Genomic DNA, 27,460 nt, shown 5'->3' with positions numbered 1-27,460 from the left:
CCCAGGTTGCCCAGGGAGGCTGTGGCTGCCCCAACCCTGGCAGTGTTCAAGGCCAGGCTGGATGAGCCTTGAGCAACCTGATCTAGTGAGGAGGTGTCCCTGCCCAGGGCAGGGGGTTGGGACTGGATGATCTGTAAGGTCCATTCCAACCCCCAAATTCTACAATTATATGAAATTTAAAATGTGAACTTTCCACTCTGAGCTTATACATGAATTTGATTTTTTCTTGTTTGATGTACATAAGGTATTACCCAATAAGATGTATCTAGAATTTGCTAATGCTGTAGAAATTCCCAAGAGGTTAGAGTGAAAGGAGAATTTTTCAGAAGACACAAGGTTTGTTTCCTAGCACAGAGCAGAGTATTGGGTTTGTGATGCCATTTGTCTTTCAAATGATCTTGTAAACTCATCAATATTTTGGTTGTGATCATCAAACAATCTTTGGGCAGCTTGATGGAGATCAATTTTACCTGTGCACTGCTAGATGGTATTCCTTATTTTGTGCTCTGAAAGTGGCAGCTTATAACTCTTAAGTGAATGACCATTATTAAATCTAAAGATGCACATCGTTTAAAATAAAAAATACCAAAAAAGGGAGAATTCTAGAAAACCATTACTGAGCTGTATCATCTTGTATCAGCTGAAAATCTGTCCTTTAATATTTGTGAAGAGGAAAATAAAAGTGCAATGAGGAGCTGGAAGAGACCATCTGTCTCCTTTTAGTTCATTGTTTTGTTTTGAGTTGGGCCTGAACCAAAAACCTAATTCAGGCATGTCCAGTGTTTGGAATCAGTCATGTCATGGTCCCCCTGGACATTCAGAACTGCTGATGGCTGCTCACAACAGACACTAATGATAGCCCTTGGAATGCTTTTGGCTTTACAGCCATTAGCACGTTCCCCATTAACTACCAATTACCTTGCAGGGTAATTATTTTGCCGATTTTACAAATGGGTAGGCTGAGACACAGAGGCTGAGTCAACTGCAGCCCTGACAACAGACTATGGCACAGTGAAGACCAGGACATGAGATTTCATGGTGTTTTCAAAGACCCAGAAATCTGGGCCACCTGATATCTCAAATTCTAGTGGTAGGTAGGTGTCTTAAACAGGCAGAGCTCATCACTGTTACTGCTACAGCAAGAGCTGATCACCCCAAGACACACTGCACTGTACAGACCGCAACATCCAACTGTATTAAAGGACAATCATGAATCTCCCATCATATACACAATGTTCTGCCACCCAGAAAACTTTCTGTCATCTGTACCACAACTTACCAGCTACTTTTTAAAGTTCCTAACTTGTAAGTATAGAAAAAGAGGCAGCTAAAAACAATGCCAGATAGAGAAGACTGAAGTATATTAAATATGCCAAGCTAAGTAAATCTCAAAGTACTTTCTTCTGAATTGCAGTAAGGCCATTGACAATATTAAAAATCAATGAAGCAGTGAAAATAATTTACAAGATGTATCTTCGAAGTTCATGGAATGCTAATAGGGTAAATATCTTTTAAAATGTCTCTAAATGTATAGTAATTTTTCTTTGGATGTATAGCCTAGGATTTATCGAACCATTTAATTATTCTGGCAGTCTTGAAACTTTGAGATGTTGATTGATTCTAATCAGGAGATCTGTAACTGAGTAACTGTTGATGAAGTGGCTGTTAGTGAAGCAAATCACCCAATCCTTTACATGCACACATTTCATCTGTGCACTTCACTTACACCATTCATCTGTGGGCAAGTGGAGCCACACCAGTTGCTACAAAGCAAACTGCACTGTGATAACAACACTAGGCTTCCCTTGTAATTTTAATTCATATTGGAAATCTAATTTACAGCAGTGGCACTGTGTGTACAAATAAAAGCCTCGTATGGCTTTGTGAACACCTCCAGCTGCAGGCAGGAAAACTATTGCTGATGACTTGAGAAAGGACAGCACAGCCTTTTAATCTGTAGTCTGTGACCTGCTGCAATGCATCAGCTTTGGGTTTTTGGGACAGCTTTTCTAGAGCACCCAGCCCAGCAAGAGCTACAAACTATATGTGTATGTGCTTATACATATATGCACATATGTATATGTATATATGTGAGCTAAAATCAGGAGAAGTGAATGCTGAGCTGTTTTGAATGCAATCCACTGTTAAGAGTTGGTTAGGTGAAAATATCTTCCTTTGTGGCTTAAGAAGCTGTCTTTGGTGTTTTGATTCATGAAAAATTGTCTTCCTATTCTGAAGCAATGTCAGCAGCTCCTGCTTTAGATAAGACTGTACTGAAGCCTTTTTTGCCTTTCTTGTTGCTAGTAGTTTTACCCTTCTCCCCATTTGTTATTAGTAGAGGCACCAGGAGGAAATGGGTGTCTGAGGAGCTGGCAGAGCCCCAGCTCCTGGTTCTCCTGCCTTTGATCCGTTTGCCTCACTGACTGCAGAGGAGTTTGTTGTGGCAGCACCTTCCTCATTCATACTTTTCTTTGCTCTGAAGTTTTGTCTGTACTGAGATTAGAGCTTGGTTTTGGAATACAGAAGGATCTGTATGGTCAAAGGTACTTTGTTGAAAGTACTGAAAATCTGCTTGTTCCTGGAAGCTACAAGCAGATACTGCAGAAGTCTTTGGCAATTGAGTGATTCCATAGCATCACTCCCATAACATTGTCTCGTCTACAATGCAACACTGACCTGTAACCAAACCTCAGCCAAAGGGAACGTAGTGTTTTATCTGGGTCTTTTCAAGGAGTAGCAATTACCTTGTCAAATTAGATCTGTTTTTATCCATTAGGAAATTGTTTATTCACCAGACCTTCAGTTGGCCAAGAAGAGTGTCAGTGTGAGGGGTGGGTAAAGCTGCACAGGTGTGTAAAGAAGCTGCTCTGATCTCCTCAGATCCCATAGTATCTTGTTCCTGTTCCACCATGAAACTTCTGCTCTCAGGAGGATTTGTGATGCTCACTTGCTGCCAGGCCCCAGCTCCTGTTCCTCTACCACTCAGTTTTGAATACTTCACTCGTAAAATACAGTAGGAGCATGAAAGATGCTAAAAAAATGTTCTGTTCTCTTGTTCCTTACTTCAATTAGAAGTTTGAGCAAATACAATAAGAACATCAAATCATTAATCAAAAATACAAATATAGTACTTTCACATCCCTACACAGAATGTGAGCAGATTAACCCTGTGAATGTTCTCTCATGTATCTTTTATCTTGGGGTTTTTTTCCAGATCAGTATATGTACTTTGTGGTGCTTCAGATAACACAGAATAAACTTGGTTAAAAAATTACAGCATGTGAAGGCTTAGTGCTCCAAAGCTGGGAAAGAGGAGCAGAAAAGTTGGTTGTGCATCCATTAGTTTTCTTGCCTGTACAGTCTTTCTTTGCCTCCCTCTCCACTGTCTCATCTGATCTGCCACAGAGAGAGATCAAACAGGGTGAATCAAACAAGTCAAAGTAATTCAGAAGGTTGGGGTTTTTTCAGCCTATTCTGCTGAATTGCAGCATCTCTCTGAACACTTAGGTTGTACATTAATTCTTCCCTCCTAGTATGATAAAATAGTTTTAAAACACAGTGAAGTTAATGTGACGTTTTGTGTTTCTGAAATTTACTGATTCTAATTATGCAGCAACAAAGCTAAAAAATCACAATGCAAAGGCACAGAGGAAAGGTGAGACACAAAGAAAAGGTGAGACACTACAACCTGCCAGAGCATCTGAACTTATTCTTCTGTGCTTTCAGAAACACTTGCAAGAGCAAGGCGTGACATCCTCAGAGTGATGCAGACAGCAGAGCAGCAGCACTGCCCTTTCCCACTGTGACAGCCCCTTGACAAAGCAGCAGTCTGGTCTCAGACATATATTCAGTAACCTCTGAACACCACTGTGACAGGAAACCAGGGTATATTTAAGGACCATTTTGCTTCTCTAGGAAATGCACAGTGAGGGATGGAGCAGCTGGATAGCAGTGCTAACGTTAGAAGAATGGCAGATTTTAAGTGACAGGAAGAAAGAGGTCAGAAAAGGAGAGGGGAGAGGTTTGGTGTTCGTAAAAACAGGGGAATATATGGGTGTGAATATGGGCAAGGATAACACTGTGGGCTTAGGTGGCACAGGCATCATCAAAGTCTGGAGAAGAGCGTGGCTCAAAGGGAACACAGCCCACACTGGGCAGACAGCCACCAGCATGTTGAGATTTCATCCTTTCATCTGCTCACACTATCCAGAGCTGACAGGGGCTACTGCAGCAAAATTTAAGTCTATTAGAGGAAGGTGGGCAACCTCAGCTCTGTGCAGAAATACAGACTGACTTGATAAAACAGATGAGTTTAGTTAAAATTACGGGGGAAAAGGCAGACAAATTGAAATTTGGACTGGAGCACAAGAGCCAACAGCAACTTTATCTAATGTGTTTGAGATGTAATGCCCTGAAGTACTAACAAATGCATTTTTACATCTCATCCTGGGAGTCTTACAGATTTTTTTTTCTGGAAATGTCCTAAAAATCTCAACCTTGATGTTCAAACTCACAATTGTTTTGAGCAAACCTATTTCCCTGGTGAGTTGCCCTCTTTTCTTCTGCAGCAAATTTCTTCTACTTGACTCCCAGTTCTGCACAAAGTGATTTATCAGAGAGATTGCATTTTTTTTTTCCCCTTCTGGAAAGTGTCAGTTTCTGAGCAAGATCAAATAACCTCCTGCGCTTCAGTATTGACTAATTTTAATTATTAAAACCTTTCTCCCAGGAAAAAAACTCTTCATGCTGTTTGCTGAGAAACCAGCAATTTTTAATAGAATTCAGGGACTTCTTGAGGAGATCAGGGAGCACTGGAGACAAAATTCTGGCTTTCTACTGAGCTCACAGTTCTGCAACATTTGTTTAAAAGTAGGTAGAACTAGTTTTTTCCTTTGCCTTATTTCTATCTACATCTCCCTTTAAACTTGGGCTAACGAGCTTTGCAAAGGCTAAAGAAACAGTAGCACATAATTTTTTATGCAGTAAAACTAAATCATATATATATATAAATGAATTATAAAGCTAAACACGTACATTGCATATATAGTACACTTATTAAAATCAGAAATCAACCTTTTATTAGATATCATTTTAGTGATACACAGCCCCCATTGACATAATTTCATACCAAGCAAATTGATGTTGTTAAAGTGCCAATGAACAAAACCAACAGCTACGTTGGTGTTCGAGTTTCTCACATTTCAGTCCTCAGGTTTTCACATCATTGGCAAATAATTAGATGTTTTAGCAAGGTAATAGGATAATTACACTGATGCTTCATAACTCAAAAACTAACAACAGCACTACCTGCATTACAAGTGCAACTCAGCTTTGCCTACAGACACTACAAACCAGTGTATCTTACCAGCACAACAAATTGTTTACTGCAGGATAATGAAATGAAATACAAGCTTAATGATGTAAGCTTGACAAAGTCATAAAGTTATATAGAGGTTCAACATTATCTTCAATTAGGTGTCTACTTTGGTTGAAGAATTCTTAGCATTACAGTTCAAAGAGCTGGATTTTTATCTGCAGTAATTTTCAGCTCCATTTCATCTGTGCACTAAGAGAAAGGTTCTTTTTTTTTGCTGTGCAAAAGCCATACCAGAGGATATGGTACATAACAAAGAAATTAAATAAAGGAAGAGGTGGCAATGCACAACACCAGGACTAACTGAAGAAACTACAGTCGGGAGAATTTGAGAATAGTAATTTCATGAGGGAAAGACTAAAACAAAACCCACTGGAGACATTGCTTGTATTAAGTCATCTTTTCATGCACATCTAACAAAGAGCAGTACCATTCCAGTCACTGTGCATCAACAGTCACAAATATTTACATGATTTTAGGGGTTGGCATGAATTGAAAATGAACAGTGTTTGCCCCAGCCCAGGATTACAGTCCCAGAGGCAGCACACAACCCTGAGCACATGGGGAAAGCAGGACCCACCACTCACTCCTTAAAACAGTTTTCTGGCAGGTGGAGGTGTCTGCTCTTGGGGTAGGAGAAGGGCAGGCACCACACACTGCAGTTTGCCTCCCCTCCCCACTGACCAGTACATCATCGAGGTTGGAGAACACCTCTGAGTCCACCCCTTGAGTGATCACCCCCTCTAAGTGTTACCATTAGTGATGCCAGTGAAGGACACAGTGCTGTGATGAGGCCAGTTGGAAGTTTATTGCTGCAGAGCTGCAGCTGTGCCTTTCACAGTCCTTCACTTCAATCAGACATTGATCCCCACAGAAGCCACACTGCACATCCCCACTCAGCTGGTGTTTCAGGAAGCTGTAGCTCTTCCAGTGGGAGCTGGAAGCAGCAAGCAGTGAATATTGTGTGGTGTTTGCAGGAACATTCTGAATGCCAGGGCAAGGAACTGAGACCAGGCTATCTGCCAGCAGAAAATAGTTTACTACAGGGATCAAACAAATTCCAAACTCTTGTAATTGAATCGTTGCCCAAATTCACCTTTTCTAATTGCAGAAAGTCCAAGAAACTTAAAGATTTCTTCAGGAGTTAAGCATTTTAGAGCATGGCATATTCCCTGATTTTCTTTCATTAAGGGAATATATCTCATTGGTATTTCAGGTATTTCCATTGCCAGTATTTTCAGCATTACATAAATTAACCTGCAAATGAATACAGATTGTGTTTTCTGATGGGGAAAAGGTGTTGACTTCTGTTACCTGATATAGGGAGTCTGCTGATACAAAATGCAAATATGATGTTACTGCTGCCCCTTTAGCACCGTCAGGTCCACGTGCTGCAGCTGTGGAGCAGTGTTTGCCAATCCCCTGCATTCTTCCACCACAATCTTCAGAGAGAGCTAAAGGGCTTACTTTATGAAGATAACTGGCTTAGTTATGGCTTCTAAGTGTCAGTTATCTTTCCTACTGAGTATAATGCCACTCAATCCATTCAGAAACAAGATAATTTTATAGTTGTCTGCCTTAAGCTGTACTATCTCATATTCTTAGATAATCCATGTCCTCTTGTTTTGTCTGGGCTTGTTATTTCTCAACTTCAAACTTACCTATTAAACTAGGAATGTGAAACTCTCTCCTATGCAATTTACATACACATCAAAAGGCAGTTGCTCTTCCCTTAGCTTTAAAACAAGCTTCCAGGATATTAAAAAAACCCCAACCTCATTTTCTGCCTGCAGGGTAGATCTGTGCCTGGTTTCCTCTGAACCTTTGGCTCTGCACCTCTAACAGGAAGTCCTGGTGTGAACTTTTTCAGAGTCATTTCTAAAATTTGACTCTAATATATTGTCTCATCTACCACAGCATTAATGTCCTAAAGGACCTTTGACAACACAGTAAAACATTCATTCCAGAATTGCTTTTGGCTATTTTGAGTCAATCTAGGCTTCCTCAAACTTGTCTGTGTTTGAGCCCTCAATATACATTCAAATAGCAACCTTCCATCACTAGCAATTATATCCATTTCAATTTTTATTCCTTTTCTATCAGGCTTTAAAAGTTTCCCTGTGACCACACTTTAAGATGCTGGAAATCCAAGTGTCCCACAGTCTCCTGCCCAAACTGTTTGTATTCTGAGCTTCTTTTTGCACCTTTTATGGGTGATGTGTCACAAATTGTCGTTGTCATGGCTCAGTGACACAGACTGAACTCCATAACATGATATTCATTATCTAGATGTTTTCCCCAACACTCTCCATGTTTCTTCTGAGCATCTCACAACATTGTTCCTGGAGAAATGCAGCTGTTCCCCTGTTGGAGATGGTGAGCTGGGCAGGCAGGAGCTGGGCAAGGACTTCCACAAACATCCAATGGACAATACCAACAGCTTCTTAAAATACATCCTCAGTGTTACTCTATGCTTTCCTCACAGACACAAATTACTGTCACTTTAAGAATATAAAATTCCATGCTTCACTTTTGCCACAGAAAAATGGCAAATGTAACGTTAGACTTCTATACTCAGGAGAGCAGGTAAATTGATAATTGCCTTATTTCTGGTTTTGGTTTATAATCCTAACACTAACTTTTGGTTGGTTAACATTGGGTATATTAAACTGAACCATTTTTTCCTTCTGATTATAAAATGAGACAAAAGGGATAACAACTAGATCAACAACTAGATTTTCACTAGCCCAAATTCTTTGAACTTTTTTCCCCTCGTTCTTTTATTCGTCATTCTGTGATGTTTCTGTGTCTGCTCCTGCCCATCATGCCCACCCTTTGAACAGAAACAGAGCTACAGATGGTATTTTGGCAAGTCAGACTGAGAGCTGTAGTGGCATCACGTGTCATTAGAGAAGGCTTAAACTGCTAATACCACTCTGCCAGTGACCTTGCTTGTGTGTCCTTTGGACTCGGTGTCTCAGGGCAACACGTCGACCAACAGGAATAGCATCAATTGCTACTTCACCACATTTTTTGACTTGCAGGAACCATTTTCTGCTGCTTTCTGGGCTGATTGCTAAAGAAATACAGAATTCTCCCAGAAATTCAGAGCACCATTATATAACTGAATCTACCAAATGGAGCGTTTCTACCGAGTTCATCATCATGGTGCCTGAGCATCTGTTGTATTTAAAATGAGAAAACAATTTAAATGTAGTGTTTAGTCAGAAAATCCTGCACGACTCCAGAAATGATGATAGACTCATCTAATAGTGTTTTTTCCTACATTACCCCTATTCTCTCTTAAGATGCAACTTTTGTAGATGATGGATTGGGTCAGTGCCAAATTACAGCTTGCGATGAAATTTTGCATCAGCCAAGACATAATCAACATTAAACATTGGAGGCTCAAACTTCATTTTGATCCTCACGCAAAGCGAATTGCAGAACAGTGTCATTTATTTATGTTTGCCCAGCTCTTGCTCATCTGCTAACGATGAATGACAAGAGTGGTTGACTGGCAGGTCAGCCAAAAATACCCATGTTCAGAGCAATCAGCAGCTGAAGGTTTCAGCAACGGCTGTCAAAAATCCTCCCCGAGTCACTCAGCAAACACCATCCCAGGCACATCCCTGTACCTCTGGGGCTCAATTTGGATTTTTCCTTCCTTGCATTTCCTACTGTGTGGAAAAGAGTACAAATGGCTGTGACACTTGCACCAGTTCCAGCAGTGTTTGGATGGCAGGAATCCATCACCTTTCGCATCGATTTTTTCAGCCTATCATTTACTTAATTTTTTGGTGTTTGCACAAAGGTGAAGGTCCTACTAGCAAATTCTGAGACGTGCACAGCCACTCTGACCTCCTCAGCCAGTAATTTGTACTTTTTGCTGTAGTTCTGTGGGTACTTAAGAGAAACATTAAGTTTAAAATATTATCTAAACTAGCCTTGTTTCCTACTTGCAAATGAATTAAAGTGAGACTTAGAAAAGAAATAAGAACATATAAAAATATTAAAGAGAAAGACTTAATCTTCTACATTTCATTCAGGTCATATTTTTGATAGTTTCTAGCTGCAGTGGTTGCATATGAACAAGGGATGAGGATGTTTTGCTCTGTTAGAGCCTCATCAGTGTAAGATACCAGGTCAGCAGCCAAAATGGCATCTAGAGATAACTAGAGATAACAACTTCAGACCTAAAGGAGGTTATAGCAGATGCTATTTTTGCCATTTATTCTTTTTTAAGAGCCCTAATACATGCTGCCAATAACACACAGTGCAAACGACTTACCAGGGAACCCTGTGTAAAGCTCACTGCTGAACACCACTTACTGCAGGTTAGTTCTTGTTACCAACTGGTCTAATGAAGTGTTAGACACCATTGGCAGTGGAAGTGCTAATTCCTAGCACACCATTATTTCTAGTAAAGTAGATTTTGCAGCCAAGTATACTTAACCCTTGGCTGCATTTCCTCTTTACTGCATGGTCATTATTGCATTTCTCTGCACAGCTGTCTGCTCAGAAACGGGAGAAAACTCAGCTCCTTCCATGCATTCTTAGTCTTGTTCTTGTAAGTAAAAAAGAATTACAATATTTTTTTATTTCCCTTGGATACAATGGCTGGCATATTGCTATAAACGTGGATGACAAGCCTTTCTAGTAAACCAGTAGTTTATGTACATTTCTTTTAAATCACAACTGTCAAAAGCAGTAAAAAACCCAAACCAAACCAGAACACAAACCACATTTGTCAGCAACAGCCTAAATAACTCTGGGTTTAGTAGAGAAAACATCAAAGAGAGTCAGAGATATAAAATTATTTCAAACTGGGCTTTTTGCATTTCTCTGGAGTTTAATGTAATGAAGTTCATCTTTTTAACTGATTTTAATCATAAACCCACAGTAGTTTGCCAAGATGCTAAGCAAACAGCTGGGAGCATAGGTGGTCGTGTACAATTTATGTTACCAGTTTACTAACAAAGTAAGAGCACCTCACTGCTGGGGCTTGTACATAACGAGTAACAGGCAGATCTGTGGATTAATTAATCAGGGTGTGGGTAAGATCACTTTGTCAAACCCTAACATTTCATGGTAGAGTACTCTGGACATGAGAAAAAGATGAGTTTGTTCTTCAAAGAATATTACTGACAAAGAGAGGAAAATTTCCCTGCATCACTGCTAGGGATTGGTCCAAGAAAACGAGACAAATCAGGAGTGTAGGTTGTGGGGAGTCTGGTGCATGTTCTCACAGCTGCTGCCATACCTTGCCATAAAGCAGGAGGTACATTTACTATAATTTAGGACAAATCTAAAAATATTCTTGTCGGTCACACAAATTGCACAGGTCCCTTACCTGTCCATACCATAAATAACTCTTAGGTGATACCACATCACTGCTCTTTCCAGAGGGTTTTACAAGACTTGGAAGAACAACTACATTTTAACACTGGAATAGCAACTGGTCTTAATAATAGCTTTTAACTCAGGAAAATTATTTTCCTCACTGGACACCCACCATGCAGAAATTACATTTCTTTTGCTGTTTTTATTAAACTTTGGATAAACAAAAATGTATAATTTTTTTTCCTTAATGAGATCTTAGACACTTTTTACAAGGACTCTGAATCAAAACAAACATTTAACTTGTCTTCCTGAGCAATTTCATTTGCTTTTGCTCCCTGCTGTGCTGGAAACATGCTTTGTGCTTGCTCTCAATCAGGTATCCCAACAGTTTATCAGGTAGTGCAGCATAATACAAATATTATGGTTACAGATTAGCTGTTTCCTGCTGCCATTTACTTCATGCTTTAGCTCCTTTGTCATTTACAAATCAAACTGTTTATGCACTCAATTATAACACTTCAAGTGAGAATAAAGGGCATTCTATTACTCCCAAGAGGACTGTGGAAACATTTGTGTGTGAAGTACTGCAATACCCTCAATTCTCCTGGTTTCATATTGCTCCATGTCTTGCTGCAGGACATCTGACAGTGATCTAACATTTATAAAAGGGTTTTTCATGCACACTACATCAAGCTCTGCAACTCACAGGGTCTCTGTCAGAGTTTACAAAGTTGCTAAAAGATTGCTGGAAAGAGTCCCTGGAATTTTTGGCACTCATCACCATCAACACAGCAAACTGTCTCATTTTGCTTAGCCAAGGAGCCTTGGTCAAATGTCCCACAGAAAATATCCCACTGCTAATTCTGCCCTAGGGTGCACATTTCACTTGGGTGAAGGGCAAAGAAAACAGCAACGTGCATTTAATATGAAAACCAGTACAACCAGTATGATGCTGTGAGTACAGGGCTGAACTCTACCGAAGTACAGGCAAAGAACAGGTTCTTAGCAATATAAACACACATGCACAAGTGTTGGGAAAGGGAATTAGATGTTTTCCCTGCAGTGGCCAAAACATGAGCCATTATCTCAGCCTGTGTATGTTATTTTGCCCCAAAGACACAGCCAATCAGGCTGAGGAGAGTGTGCTCAGCAAATCACCCCTCAGGTACTGTCACCAGCTCCTGCTGACATCCCCAGCCCTGAGTGCCCACAAAGTGCTGTGTCTGCTCCTGCTCCAATGCACATTCTTGGGTGATAAAACAAGGGCACATTCTGGTTTTTCATCAGCTAAAAGAGAGTAATTAATCTTAATACTCTTCTTCTTCTTCCTGAAAAACAGAACTTCTATAGCTGGAGGAAAACAAAGAGCTATCAGTTGTTCTGTGGCAAATTAATCTTAAAAAGGGAATCTTCCAAAGAAAATCAATAGCTTATAACAAGATTCTGTATTGTGTTTGAGCCCTGAAACTCAAACTAGACTCAAACAGTACTTTCAGCATTGTGAATCTGCTCTGGTTGTGCTTTGCTTTTAATACAATGTCATCGTTTGAAAAGTGAGATTTTCACATATGAGCAATTTTCGTTATGTGTGGCTTAACCTTCATGGAAGATTCTAGTAATATTTTACCCAGACTGCAAGCTCACAGGTATGTCAGGCAGCTTAAAGAAATGATTCTCAAAAGAAGGGATTTAAGAGGGAATTATATTTCTTATCCTCTAGTATTCTGTATTTAATGCACCTTTGTTCATGTGTACCTTTCTAAATTAGCCTGTTTCATATGAGAAACTTAGCAAATTATGTCTCCTTACATGGTCAATCTTTTTTTAAAATAAAACCAAACCTAATGAATTTAACCATGATGCCATGGAAACAGCTTTAAAATTAATTTGTGTGCAGGGAGGAAGGATACAGCACAGAGAAAGTGACAGGTTTGAGGAGAGAAAAAAGTCTCTCTTCATTCAGCACTGGGATCTTTGTCTGGGAGAAACATCCTGTATGTGGCTATATATACTTGAGGAGTTTTATTTCCATAAGTCCCAGCAGTAAAAATGAGAGTTTGGTATTGATTCAGGGCTCCCATGGGTGGAAGGAGAATTTGGGCCTTGCTTTTACCCATTCCTGCACTTGGCATTTGGGTTTGTTATATAAAATGGGTTTATCTAATTCATTGTTATTCTGGGACTTTGTACAGAAGGAATTCTAGTCTAAAGCAGATTTCATCACTTATTTTCTTGATAATTCACAAGTTAGCTTGGCTGCCAGAGTGAAGAGTTGGACATAAAAAGAAAAATATGTTACTAAGCCTAAAAATTTCAGGGAGTGCACAGTCCCCAGGACTGCGATGTTATCAAACTTCAGTAGTACCACAAAGTGATGACTAATGAGCTTTATAACCTCTGTGTGCTGTAGAGTAAATGCTCTCATTAATTCTTTACGAGACCTTTAGAAAACCTCCTGCATTTGTCCTGTTTCCTGGCTGTCAGAGTTTAGTGGATGACTCCATTGGCTCCCTTGACATTTTTACTTTTTCATTCCAGTTTGGTTTGTTTGCTTGCCTTAAAAAATGCCAACTGGGTGGACTGTAAAAAGGCCAACCAGTAGTTCCCAATCCAGACAGGACAAAAGTAGTTGAAATTAACACATTACAGCAGTATTTTTGACCCTTACCTTATTTTTTTTTTGCCCAGTGAACTGTTAGCTGTAAGTAGTAAAGCGACACGCCAAAGATCTTCTAGTCTTACTGGTGCAAATATTCTCTTTCCTTTCAGAATTTCCATCCCCCCTTTTTAGATCAATGTCCAAGCACTAAAACAGCATCTCTAAGGCATTTTGGGGGTGGTGGGAGAACAATGCTTGGGAGACTTTTAGCTTAGGAAAGCTCCTAAGATCAGATTCTGAGTAATTTACTTACAAGAAAAATACATTTTGCAGTCAGGGCAGAGTGTAGGAAATAGAACTGGTTGAACACTCCCAGAGTTTGGACACATCATTTATTTCTCCCCTTATCATAGGCTGAGATAATAAGGGTGTAGGTTACACACTAGTTGGGATGCTGCTGTAGTTCAGCACTACCTCACATATTGGTGGGCATAGACATTTGGGGGGCAAAGTGAGGCTAAGTCTTTGTAACTTGATTGTGCACTGCAGGTCATATAGGGAGGTCGTTCTGCAATTGCATTTCACTACTGAATAACCAAACCTCACATTCATCCAAAAGACAAAGTCACCAATGCAGGCACAAAACCCCAAGTCAGTGTTTTTTAGGGGTGAAAGTTTTTACCCTCATTATAAACATGGGAAGTGCATTACAATGACATTTCTTTACTGGCAGTATTAGTCTTTGGCCATTTGTACAGTTACAAAGATTACCAGATATAGATCAAGTTCATACAGCTCTTGTTCATAGTATGCAAGTCCAGAAATTTCTCTGGACAGACTTTAGAATTATGCCAACACATGCAAGAGAGACTTGATTTTTAAATACAAACATCAGGCTGATGCAATTCTGACAATGCCAGAACAAGGACCTTCTTCTTCTAATTGACATCTGAAAACCAAGAATGAGATCTTTAGGCAAAATTAAGTAAACCATCCTTTCAGCTGTCTAGAAGTACTTAACTGCCTCATGAGTTCATTGAAGTTGTTAATATTTTTTTTAAAAAAAGGCTACAAATTGCACTGGAAATGGTAACAGTGTCCAGTGATCCCACACAAATCAAACCCCATGATTCTGGGTAAGACATTTACATATGCAGAGGGAGAGGGGAACTGTGCCTTCATAATTTAAAAATTCCAGCAAATCATAAAAGCAAAAAGCATAAGGAAAGCTGTAGGAGCTAAGGAGAACCTGGTTAACAATAATGCAGTAAGTGCCTAACTGTAGGAGCCTTTGTAACCAAGTTAGAAAAATCTGGGGCCGACAAATATTCGTATTTTGAATTCTGGGAGTGCTGGTTTAGACAGTTCCAAACCCGTATCCCATATGTTTCTTCAGATATTTCAACCCCTGAGTCCTCTGTGTTTGCCTCAAGGCTGAAAAATACAGATTACTTGATGCCCCTGGCAAGTGCTGTTGGAACAGGGAAATGATGTCAACCCCTGCAGTGCAGTTCGTAACTGGATGTGGGTAAATTCGCTTACTGGCAGTTTAGAGGGAAACATGCTGGTGCTGTGCCAGCTGGAGCCAGCTGGTGACTGAAATTATTAACATCACACGTGCTGCAAACAGCTGAAAAACTGCAGTGTTACAAAATACCCTAAGCATGGATGGGATCCTCACACAACCCAACGGCTGCGTGGAGAGTATTTGCAAACAGTGCATGGTATGATTTGCTACTGGTTAATTGTAATCTTTCCCTTCACTGTTTTCTAGGTTCAACTGATCCACTATAACCATGAGCTGTACACAAATGTCACAGAAGCTGCAAAGAGTCCTAATGGGTTGGTGGTAGTTTCCATATTTATGAAAGTAAGTATTCAGTATTATTGATTCCTAATATATAAAGAGTAGAGTTTCTTTCCCTGAATTGTAAATCTAGGAGTTAGACTCCTCATTATCCATAGCAATGCCTAGAGGCTCTGATCTGGAATCCAGAGACAGCATCACTCCTGAACTGAGCTCACCACCCCTGCTCACAGTATAGGGGAAATTAAAAGGGGTAAGGGAGTGGAACAAAAAAATCCTTACATCCTACACATCACTCTAACACTAATGGCTGTGACAAAAGTTACTAGCTTTGCAGATTCAGTGTTTCTTCATGAAGTATTATTTATTCAGCCAAAAATAAATGTCTCCTAGTAGGCTAAGGCCCTGGCAAAGAGGACAAGTTTGCTCTTTGGACACATGCTGATGTTTCAAAGTCAGCAAAATTAGTTTTTCTCACAATGTTATTTAAAACATCTTAAACTATCAAAACTGAATTACCATTGAAAGTATAACTTTTAATCTCTTCCATTTCACAGAGCTAGAAAGATGTAAATATTTTGTCATGTTGTAGTCTCCTTCCTGTTGCATTCAAGATGCACAGTTAGGTCTGTAACTTACAGCAATACAGCACTGAGCTCAAGGCTTCACAGTTTACTCAAACCTCTCTAATTACATTGGAGAAACCTTTTCCCTCATTTTAGATGAAGAATGCATTTCCCCTCTCTGAAAGTTATTCATATTCTGCCATTATGTATCTGTTTCATCAGTCTAAAAAAGCATCTAGTTGTGAATAAGTGCTTTGTGCTGAAATAAATACCTTCCACCATCACACCTTAGGTTCTGGAGATCTACTAGTTCCCTGCAGTACTCTAATCCCATTTCATAAAGTTCTGACAAAGCATTAATCTCAGAATTAAAATAGGCATTTCACGGAGCATATTGAAGAATTAGATATAAAAGGGCAACTTTCATATAGAGGTAGTATTTCAGAAAGATAGTTAGGGTACCTTTTCTTTTTACATCCAAAATGTGTTGTATTATGACCCAACAATCTGACCTGGATTCACAAAAGAGGAAGAAGTTGAAGCAAGCCTTCAAAATAGCCTGGAAATAAAAGACTGAGAGGGAACCTTGTCAGTGTCTAGAAGTGTCTGAAGGGAGAGTGTCAGGAGGTTGGAGTCAGGCTCTGCTCGATGGTGCTGAGCAATGGGACAAGAGGCAACAGGCAGAAACTGAAACACAAAAAATTCCACCTGAACACGAGGTGTTACCTCATGTCTTACCCATGTGTGAAGCACAGGCAGACAGCTTTTGTTTGCAATCAAAACAGTCTGCTGCAAGGAAATTATAGTTGTCAATAAATAGAAAAATAATAGAATACTCCCTGAAAATGCTGCCTAATTATATCAGCCACCTGCAAATCCCATCGAAGCTGTTGGAGAAGAAACCTGTGCTCACGCTTTTATTCAGGCATTAATTTCTATTCACCCTCTTCTCCCATCCTTGTTTTTTGGGATACCAACTTTCTATCAAGCTTTCTTAGACAAACAACTAAGTAATTATCTCCTCTCCCCACAAGAGTGGAAAGAAAAGGCAGGACCAGTTTGGAGGAGTGTCAGGAGAGAGGGTGAATGTGTGTGTACGTGTGTGTGCTCACACAGAACAGCTACAGACTTGGGAAGGAAATGTTTGTGAGGAGACTTTGACATCATACATTTTCTCTTCTGTAGGTATCTGAATCATCAAATCCATTTCTAAATCGTATGCTTAACAGAGACACCATAACGAGAATAACGTATAAAAGTAAGTTTCTTTTCCTTTACTCTGGCTAACAGCTCTATGTGTTCAGCATCACATGTATACCTAGTGATCCACTGAGGCAGGAGAGACTTCGTTAGGGGCAAAAATTCCAAGTTTGCATTGCCAGCAACTCTGTGTGATAAACTCAGGAATCTGAGAAATCTAGTTAGGTCATCACTTTGTCAAATGAATTTGGAACTTCAGAGTCTATTTTATGTCTGAAGAAGCAGTAGATTAGTGAAATGATATTTGACACACACATATACTGTATTCACACAGAACACTCAGGAGAAACTGCCTACTGTTAGCAATAAAAGGGACATGCAGAGCAGCCTGGATCATATCAAATCAAGTTATGTCAAGATGCTGCACCATTAACTGTGCATTTAGCATTCAGCAATGTTTTCTTTTTGTGCAGAAAGGTTACAACATTCCTGTTCAACTACTGCTGCATTTAATGGATACAGAAAGAGTGGTTGACATAGCTTTTATGTTTGCTGCATTCACATTTGGAAAGCCTTTAGCTGATGATGCTCAATAATTCCATGTTAGTATATTGATCCTGTGGAAAACTGGAGCTTAATTAAGATAGAGAAAGTAATGAAAAATACATGTATCTCAATGGAACAAATTATAGCTCTTCTCCTGAAAACCTCATTTCCTTCATCAAATATTCACTTAAGTTCCAACTGCCATTAAGTTAGTAAGTTCAACAATACCAGAATTTAACTTTCAGAAAGTACACAGCAAACGGAAAAAACAAATAGTTCCTTGTCCTTTCCTACAACACACACACCTTTCATCCCACTGATATTTCTCTAATTTTACCTGACAGTTAACAAATCTTGTTACATCCTTGGTCCAAATAATGCTGAAACTCAGTTCTCAATACCTATGGAAAGGAAGGCAACAGAGGGTTCCCTTCAGAATATTTTTTCCAGATTGTTCCATCAGTATGAAATGTCATCTTCTCTGCATGGAAACAGGAGATTAGCAGGAGATTTTTAAACTGCCTGTCTTGATTCCTTGCAAACACACAGCAATCCTGCTCTGTAAGAGCTTCCTGCCTACCAGTGCTGCTGCAGCATCATGGAGACAGGAAATTACTGTTACTCTGTATGCTTTTTCCAGCTCTTCCACTCATAAATTCCATACACCCAGCTTCTGTCTGGGGACCAGACAGAATGTCTCTGGCTGTACCCCTGCAGAAGCTGCTTTTTCCCACATACCTTGCACACTGAGTAGGAGAAGGCTCCTGCCTCACGTTTCGCAGCACAGCAGCTGTGCCTCACGCTTTTATATGAATTTCACAGCCTGATTTGTACTCCTTGGCCCCACGTGCTGCATTGGCTGCTCCACAGAGCAAAGACTGGACAACTTGTGGTGGCTCAGAGCAGAAGACAGGCAGTGATTAGGGATGGACAGCTCCACAGGGTGGGGAGGCACCTGCAGCATCTTTCCCCTGCTGCCTGAGTGAGCACGGCACTGCCGCCCACAGCAGCAGGCAAACACCTTCCCCATACAAAACATTTCATTTGTATGCTGCACTTACAAGTGGGCACTCCTCCTCTCTGGAGCTGTCAGCATCCTGCAACCTTTCATAGCTTGTTTTGTCTCCTTACAAGGAAAATGCAATTCCCATCACACCTCATTTGGGTTGTCTAAATGAAATTTCGCATGAAGATGAACACATAGCATAGGCTGCAAAATCAGTGATTAACAGAACTGTTTTAATTTTTAACCACTGTTTTTGCTAACAAGTTTATCTGTTAAAATGAAATCCCTGGTAGACACAATGCACATATTATTCTGCAGGGCACTGGGTTACTTACTGTAGTAACAAGTATTGACTGGGAATTTTTAGTGTAAATTGGGAACGTGAAAGTGTTATTGAAAGTAATTTTGCAGTTGTCTTGCGTGATGGATTATAGCATCATTGCTGAAAACTAATTTTACCTCTTACATTGCAAGGATTTCTCCTCTGCCTTTAGCAGCTGGAGTTTTTCAGCCCCTGCTTTAGGGGTCCACTCCTGCAGTCAATACTCAGCATGGTGCTGACAAAATGACCAGGCCCAGTGCACTCAACAGGAGCATGGAGTGAATGACAAGTGGAGCACAAGTTCAGAGTCAGGACAGTTCATAACATAAATAAAGGACTTTGTTTTTAAAGAATAGCAACAAAATTAAGAGCTATCTCTGCTGCTGCATGAAATTTCCACAGGCAAAATGCATTAAAAGGGAAATTTCTACTCTTAGATATTAATGGCTACAGTGAAGTAAAGTGGACCCCAAGGAATTTTTAAGCAGATTTTAAATGCTTATTTTATTCTGTTATCGCAGCCCAAAGAATCTGCTGTGAGCTGGTTGAAACAAGGGCTCTTTCAAGCATGCTTTAGTCAGAAGCTCTGTGAATATCACTACAGAAAAAAATGCTTTGTTATGCCTCTTTAAGTGTGCTATTTGAGGGGATAGCTTCGCTTTCTTTCAGAACAGTTACATTTAAGCAGATTTTAAATGCTTATTTTATTCTGTTATCGCAGCCCAAAGAATCTGCTGTGAGCTGGTTGAAACAAGGGCTCTTTCAAGCATGCTTTAGTCAGAAGCTCTGTGAATATCACTACAGAAAAAAATGCTTTGTTATGCCTCTTTAAGTGTGCTATTTGAGGGGATAGCTTCGCTTTCTTTCAGAACAGTTACACTACATGGGTTAAGTGTGCTATTTGAGGGGATAGCTTATCTTTCTTTCAGAACAGTTATGCTACATGGGCTTTCACCCAGTGTTTGCTTAACATTAGAAAAAAAGGAACATTTAGGCACCTGAAATTCTGTATGAAAATTCAGACTTGTCTTCCTCCTCCAAAATACTGCCACAGGTTAAGGTAGGCAGAAAAGCTGTAAAATTCTGAGTTTCCTCAGATTCAGTCTTTAGTTATTTGATAGATAACGTGCGAGTGAATAAAGTATTCTGATTTTAAGAGATTACCCTGAAGAAGCTACAGATGCAAATTCCTGGAAATCGAAGAAGAATAATTTGGCAAGGTTCATGTTTCAGCATGTTCTGTGAAGGACTGAGCTCCTGCAGCTCCTGTCACAAGCAGTAAGGGCTCAGCAGTCTCCAGGCAGGCCCCCAGGGACAAATCTTGGGTGTTCAAAATGCATCTCTGTCAGCCAAGTCTCTGTGACTTGTAAAGGCTGGTAAGCAGCAAAACTCTGCTTCAGGATTAGAAAGCAGAGGATCTCTGCATTCCTTACCCTGTAAGTTTAACCTAGAGCCTTTTCTGGATTATCATGATATGAACTTTAAAATAAATGTGCTTTCCTTCCTTCAGTTAACAAGATTTCCCTCTCAACAGCCTTGCTACACAGAGATACACAGAACTTAGACCCCACACGCCTATTACAAACCTAGGGACAAAAGGATTTCCATCATTTGCTGAGTAAATTGTCAGAGTCAAGGCCTTTATGTAAATGAATATGAAATCTAATGAAATCTAATTTGTATAGAGAAGAGTTCAGGAGTTCAGAAATCAGCCTAAGGCACCAGCAGATCAAGATAAACAGATCGTGGGCTGTCGATGGGAATGATGCTGAGAATCTAGTACAGGCTCAATGGGTTTATTAAAGGAATTTCATCACTGGCAAGAGATCACACATGGTGATTTTGACCATTTTGAACTACATATTTGCAATAAATATAAGACATTGAAAATCTGCAGTCCAGTCTTAGTGCTGACCCACCAGTTCTGTTTCAGTTCCAGAATGGAAAACCTTTGTCAAGATGTGGGGAAAGGACAAACCTGTTTGTGGGAAAAATGTTGATAACAAAATCCTTATTCTGTAGTCTTTTCCCATGAAGTCATCTGACTTCCCATGGGAATATAACCCATATACAGGCATTAATAAATACTGCTTTGACTTGGACAAACTCTTATTTCATTCACCCCTATCTTCCACTTTTCCTGAAGTGATATTTTCCTCCAGTTTCCCATATCAATATCCCTCATCTGTATTAATCTTCAGTTAGCTTTCCATCTCCTAGTAAACATTTCAGGGCAAATTCTACCTGGTTTAAATCATTTTAGGCCAGCTGAAGCCAATATAGCTGTGAGAGAGCAGATTTGGTCCTTAGAGGTTGCAGCGATCTATTCTGCCTGACTCTGTGCCATTTGGAGCTAACACACCACTCTCCATGGCTCATAAATAATGAACAGGATGTTCATGTGGGAAAGGGAAAAGTGTGTGATGACTCATTGAAAACAGGCACTGGCATGAAAAAATGCATTAATTCTCTTCTGATGTAATTCTAGCAAAATTACCAGTGCACTGCAAATAATGTTTCTAATGAATTGGGCACAGGTGTATTCAGTCATCTCGAGCTGTTCAGATTTAACTGCATTTTGACTCTGGTTTCATGCTTCTGGCTGTAAAATTTGGGTTGAGAAAGACTCTATCACAGGCCATGGCCAATGATGACAGTCAGCTGCCTGCAAGACACTAACAGCACTTTCCCCTCTGCCTGAGGATCCATGGCCATCACCCTGGCTCGAGGTGCAAGAACGTGGCAGAAGGCTCTATTTCTGACATACGTGAGAGGCCATGCCAAGATTTTATTTTGTAAAATCACAAACACATTCAAAATAGGAAGTAACTCTAAGGCATTGGTCCGTGAGGTATAAACATTACACTCTCACCTTGACACTTTAACTGATGCTGTAGCTGCTAATATTGCTGCCCTAGAACCTTGTACCTTGTTGGCTGTGCTATGTTAAAAGAAAAATCAAGGTCACATTTGCTTTTCCTGTGTTCTTTGATTTTCTGTTGCCCAAGAGAGTAGTCTGCAATCCTTTATTTTTTTTTTCTATTAGATTGTATGAGACAAGTCTTTTGCTCATCTAAGTTTTGTCCTTCAGCTAGAATATGTTAAATTCAAGTTAAATTACTCTTCTCTTTTGTAGTTCTTTTACACTTCCTTGATCGTTCAGATTTCTGTGCAAACCAAGGCCAGCTCATCTCGTGCATGGCAAGGAGAAACAGACCTCCCAATGCAGCTTTCCTTGCCTGCATCTCAGCTCTCACTCTGCAAATTAACCCAATTGAAGACACCACACACAAAGAGACCTCACAGCTCATAACCACCTCAGCTTTCTCCGAGATACGTTCTAGCAGCAGTGTAGAAGCAGTAAAGCATGTATAGCCCTGAGTAGTTCCTATTAAGAAACTCCTACAGCCTAAGATTTGGCAGGAAAATCCAAGTTTTAGTTTTGACAGCACTGCCAAAAATATTGTCGAGCCAGCATTACCCAGGGGGAATAGTGCACGTAGTATAGACCAGGCTGAGGAACTTTGATGAATTTTTGAAAGGTATAACCTTATCTCATTATATTTTGGTACATACCCAGAGAGTGAATTCTGTTGCAAAGAGACACCTTATTAATTCCTAGGGAGACTTACAATAAAAGCAGGGACCATAGTATACTGGTGTACTTTCCACCCCAGTTTTAGCATTCTGAGGGAGCTTGCACTGCATCCACCCCCACTGTGCTCATGAAAGGTCAGCAGGCTTCACCGAGCAGCTTTAGTAGCATGCATTAACCTTAACTTCCTCCTGTGGTAGAAGGGCAATTAAGTTTTAACACTCTTGGTCTTCCCGAGGCTTTGTTAAGCAAAAATTGCTAATCACTCCAAAATAATGGGAAGTCAACATTCTCCAAAGTCTGCTGGGCCTCAATCAATAACTGCAGCTGCAAGAAGCTTTTCACTCCAGTTCTAAAATGTGATCCAGAGTTTCCCTGTGATGCCTGTGCTAAATTCAGAGCTGTCCATGCATATCTGAGAGTGCAGCTCAACCCAAGCAGGATTAGTGACTTAGTGTTACTTGTTCTTGTCCAATGCTGAAGTATTCAGAACTATACATTTGTTAAAATTCTTACTTGGGTGAAACTGCAGATCATGTTCTGGGTCTATTTTTTGTGAAGTTGTTGTTTTATCTCAACTGTTTTCCTTCTTTCTCCTCCAGATGATGCATACTTACTACAGGGGCTTAATATTGAGGAACTTTATCCAGAGACATCTAGTTTCATTACGTATGATGGGTCAATGACAATTCCACCCTGCTATGAAACAGCAAGCTGGATAATAATGAACAAACCTGTCTACATAACAAGGATGCAGGTAAAATAACTTCAAAATGACTCAGCCTAACAGAGGTACAAAGTAATACTTTCAACGTAGATTTATAGCTTTACATGCAAAATTAGATTCAACCATTTGCTGTAGGGATCTCTGCATGCAATTTATACAGTTGGCAAAAGCAGTGAAGAGTTTGGTTTTTTGTCAAAATAAAAATACTGTTTAGAGATCCATCAGTATCTGCACACACACTTTGAGGTGAGCCCTACTTTCAGTGAGGGTTTGAACCAACTGGTTTCCAGTAGTCTCTCCCAAACTAAATTATTCTGTGATGCTGTGAACAGTTATTTGTGGATTCTGAAACAAGTATAGCAGTGTTGTACAAAAATAACTGAGGTCATTAAGTATAACAGAGGTCATTCTTTGGTCAGAATAAATACATGCTGATAGCACATTAACGTGAGAGATACAATATCTGAGGCCTTCTGGAAAAAAAATCAGCCAGTGCTTTCTGGTATAAAGTAGAATGACAGGCTAGACACTGCAGATACCTTCAGAAAAATCAGATTGACATATCGAAGCCTCTGGTAAAAAGAAGCAGGATAAATTATGCAAGGGAAAACAGTCAAAGTTACACTGTTGGGGAAACACACCAGAGGGAAAATCTTTAAAACTCCATTTCTGTATGACTTGCCTACAATCCAAGGCCTAACATCACAAACCAGCAAATTTGACACTAGTTGTAGTCTTCTCCAGGGTTTCTATCAGTGAGTTGCCTACAGAGCTGCGAGCTGAACTAAAACCTACTCTCTTGCATGCTGGAATCCCAAAGGAATACTCAAACCACCATCTGCCTGTCCCAAGCATGCAGCAGAAGCAATCTGGCCCAAGAAATGAAATGAGGAACAATAAAACAACCCTAAATATCACTTTGGGATTTAAAATCATATTAACATTGTAAATAAGATGACTTTTAAAAGCCTGAGTTGTTTCATTTTTGTGCTATTCCTTCTGTCTGGTTTTGTCTGGGTGCAGAGAAAGCACTTTGTTTCTTTGCTAAACGGGTAATTTGGGAGAATGACACAGCTGAGCACAGACAAACCCGCCGAACATTCGGAACTTTTCAAACACAGGACCTGAATATTTTCCTACAAGCAGCATTTTTAGTTACAACATTAATGTACAAAACAAGGATTAGAATATTTCTGTAGTCTGTGCTACTACCTCTGGTTATAATCTCATGATACTTACTCCTTGTCATGCTTTAGTGGTTAGTTACATCCTCCATTATTAGTGCTGCAAATTGATTTCGTGGAATACTTACTAATTACACTGTGTGCTCAGACTTAAAAAAGCAACTCACAACTCCAGTTTTCCCTGGAAGCTGTTAAAGAGTTCCAGTATGTAAAACCCAGCTACTGGATTTCCCCATGTAAGCATTAAATGCCATAAACAAACCTCTTAAATTGTACACAGGCATGGAAAATATTTTCTTTTTATGTTTTAAACCAAAATATTTTGAGGATTTCTGATTTACAAACTGCAGGTTTTTTCCCTCTCTGGTTGTGATTGACTTGAAGCAATTAACATGCCTTTAGCACAGCTGCATAGACACCCCAAGAACCATTGCTGCCTGATTGTAGCTTGCATCCAACTGCTGCTGGGCATACTGGATGATTCAGTGATTCCCTCTCTGCTGATCTGTAAAACCATCCCAAAAGAAGAGCAGAGTCTGCTGTAAGAACACTAATAGTCACAGCACAGACAATGCCTTGACAGACCTGTCAGTGGAGAGAAGATCTCACTTTTTAACATCATTAATTTCACGACTTCAGCAGCATCACTGTCAGTTTCCTTCCCATCCTGACTGCCCCTACCTGGTTCTTGAGTACCATCAACCAAAACTCTGGCTCCTCAGCTGAAAGCTACACTAATAGCTACAAAACTTGGGAAATTAACTCTTGTCATTCATCAAGTTCATTTTCTCTGCACCAGCTGCTGCCATCTAGCCCAGTGGATTCCATTTGTTTCCTGCCCAGCCAAGGACACCTCATACCAATTTCATTCACTCCACACAAAACTAATTACTTTCATTTAAAATGGGGCTCACAAACAGAGGACCACAGAAGGAATGGTCTCACCTCAAGTCAACTCTTTCAACCCACCTCTGACTACAAACCACTGAAATCCTGGTTGTCTTTCATTTGCTAACTAGTCTGTTTAATAGTGTTGCATGTTGTTTACTTACAAGAAAGACCAGTACTAAAACTCCTTGTTTTGTATTTTGTGTAGATGCATTCTTTACGACTGCTAAGCCAGAATCAGCCATCACAGATATTTCTGAGCATGAGCGACAATTTCAGACCAGTCCAGCCTCTCAACAATCGATGTATCCGAACGAATATCAACTTTAGTTTACAGGGAAAAGATTGTCCAAACAATAGAGCACAGAAACTACAGTATAGAGGTAGGTTCTACCTCCAGAATGACTCTTTCTATGCTTCCACTGAGTTCTTTTCGTTGAGAAATCCAAGCACATAACAAGGAATACAAGTCAAAACACATAGAACTGCAGATCTGGGGGAATAATGGCAGGAGTCAAACGTTACATCTTTGAAATAGATGAGGAGACTTGCCAGAAACATGCAGGAAAAGCATGGCAAAGAAACAGCCTCAGACATCTGTTTTCAGAAGCAGCTAGGACAAGCCTTCCATTTTCTAGCCTCATTTTAAAGTCTTCCCACCTTACAAAGTGCATTGTACTCTGTTCTACCCACCCACAAAGGGGGATGAGCTAGTCTTGATGACAACTGATGTCAAACAAGAGAACAGGCTTCACTTTAGAGGTGCAGCACCACAACACATACCCAAATTGGAAAGTGCTGTTACACAATGGATATTAGACAATGACTCAACTCAGTCACCTGCTGGTAGAGTCTAACCCTGCCACACCTGAGGCTCACACTGAGCTCTGGTGTGTCTCATGCATCCCTTAGCCTATGCACACAGCTGTAGTAACTGCAATCATGGTGTAAAAGTGCCTTCTTGCCAGTAATATTCTGGCTATGGAGGACTAGTGCTGAAGGTTGGAGAAGAAAGCACATTTTCAGCAGCAAAGCAGATGACTGAGTTGGAATACCTCAAAGCAACAGTCATTCAGACTTGATTCCTTGCCAGAGAGAGGAGGAAGCTGAACCTCCTGGCATTGTTCAGACATTTTCTTTAAGTGCCTAACCCAATGTTAAATCCACCCAGTTGCGTCTTCAGAGTTGATTAAAGCATAATTGTTTTTGTTTGTTTCTCTTTCAGTAAATGAATGGCTCCTCAAGTAAGTAAGACAGAGCAGGCAGAACCCCTGTCCTCAGTGGAATGCTACTGCTGGGAATTGACATACTCTAGAATGCAGCCAACCTCACTCTCTGGGTTCACGGCAGCACGTGCACATGTGCTGTGGGAAAAGAGCTGCCATGCTGGGAACTCAACTCAAAATTCATTCATATGATCGGTGGCAATTAAAAAAAAAATAAAAATAAAAAGACATTATTACAGTAAATGTGATTCCAATTTTCCTGAACTAATTTAGCGTCACAAAGAAAGACTTTTCAGCCTTTGTACATATGAAATTCTTCCTCTTTTCCCCCTCCCTCAATTAAAAAATTTAAAAAAAAAAGAAAAAAAAAAAAGAAAGAAAAAAGGTGGCTCGGTACAGCATCAAAGTGGAGTTGTGTTCTGTGTGCCAAGTAATCCTTGGAAAGCTCTCATTATTTCACTGTCATTCATGGATACTGACAAGACAGAACAAGACGACTGTAAAGGAAACTTATTTCTAGGTTATGATCTTTCTGTTAATTTAATTACAAAAAGGACAGACTTTGAGAGATAAGTATTGTAAATATATCACTGCAGAATATAAAGGAAATGGAAATATTTCCCTCTGTCACATATCTGTAGTAGGATTTGCCAAAATCAGAACTGATCCATTTTCTGTTTCTTGTTTTACAACAGGTCATACGTTGTGTTGGTTACTATTAACGACTCAATAAATGTGTTTAACAAATTAATTTAGTAAACTTGCTTTGATTTATTTTTTCCTTTCTGAAATAATAAGCCTCCACGATTTGTGGCTGCATTATTTGTGTTTTTCTTTCTTTTTTTTCCACTTTCTTTTTTAACTTCATTTCTTTATTTGCAGCCAATTTAAGTGAGCTAATGACAATTGGGAATGCACTCAAAGCTGGTGTAACTTCAACTCCACTTTATGGTCCATCATTAACAGGAACTGGGCTCAGAAGCAGAAAACAGTTGAAACATATCTCAGTTGAAAATTGCCATTTTCCCTGCTGCAGCCATTATTGGGACTAACATTCAATCCTGTAAATTGGTGATG

At 39.9% G+C, this 27,460-nt stretch overlaps 1 protein-coding gene across 1 annotated transcript in view; it reads left to right on the top strand.

Annotated features, from left to right (window-relative positions):
- Positions 1-26,603, top strand: part of CA10 (carbonic anhydrase X) — a gene marked incomplete at its 5' end in the record, with an annotated part of 39,247 nt that extends 12,644 nt beyond the window's left edge. The window contains 5 exons of the mRNA XM_009081030.1: positions 15,091-15,186; positions 16,875-16,947; positions 22,961-23,115; positions 25,366-25,540; positions 26,383-26,603. Coding sequence (XP_009079278.1) covers positions 15,091-15,186; positions 16,875-16,947; positions 22,961-23,115; positions 25,366-25,540; positions 26,383-26,405 — 522 coding nt within the window. The remainder of the gene's footprint in view (positions 1-15,090; positions 15,187-16,874; positions 16,948-22,960; positions 23,116-25,365; positions 25,541-26,382) is intronic.
- Between the last annotated feature and the right edge of the window lie 857 nt (positions 26,604-27,460).

This window comes from Acanthisitta chloris, unplaced genomic scaffold (genome assembly GCF_000695815.1).
Source record: "Acanthisitta chloris isolate BGI_N310 unplaced genomic scaffold, ASM69581v1 scaffold13080, whole genome shotgun sequence".
NCBI lineage: Eukaryota > Metazoa > Chordata > Aves > Passeriformes > Acanthisittidae > Acanthisitta > Acanthisitta chloris.
The sequence above is the reverse complement of the archived record's forward strand: the minus strand, read 5'-3'. Positions and strand labels throughout refer to the sequence as shown.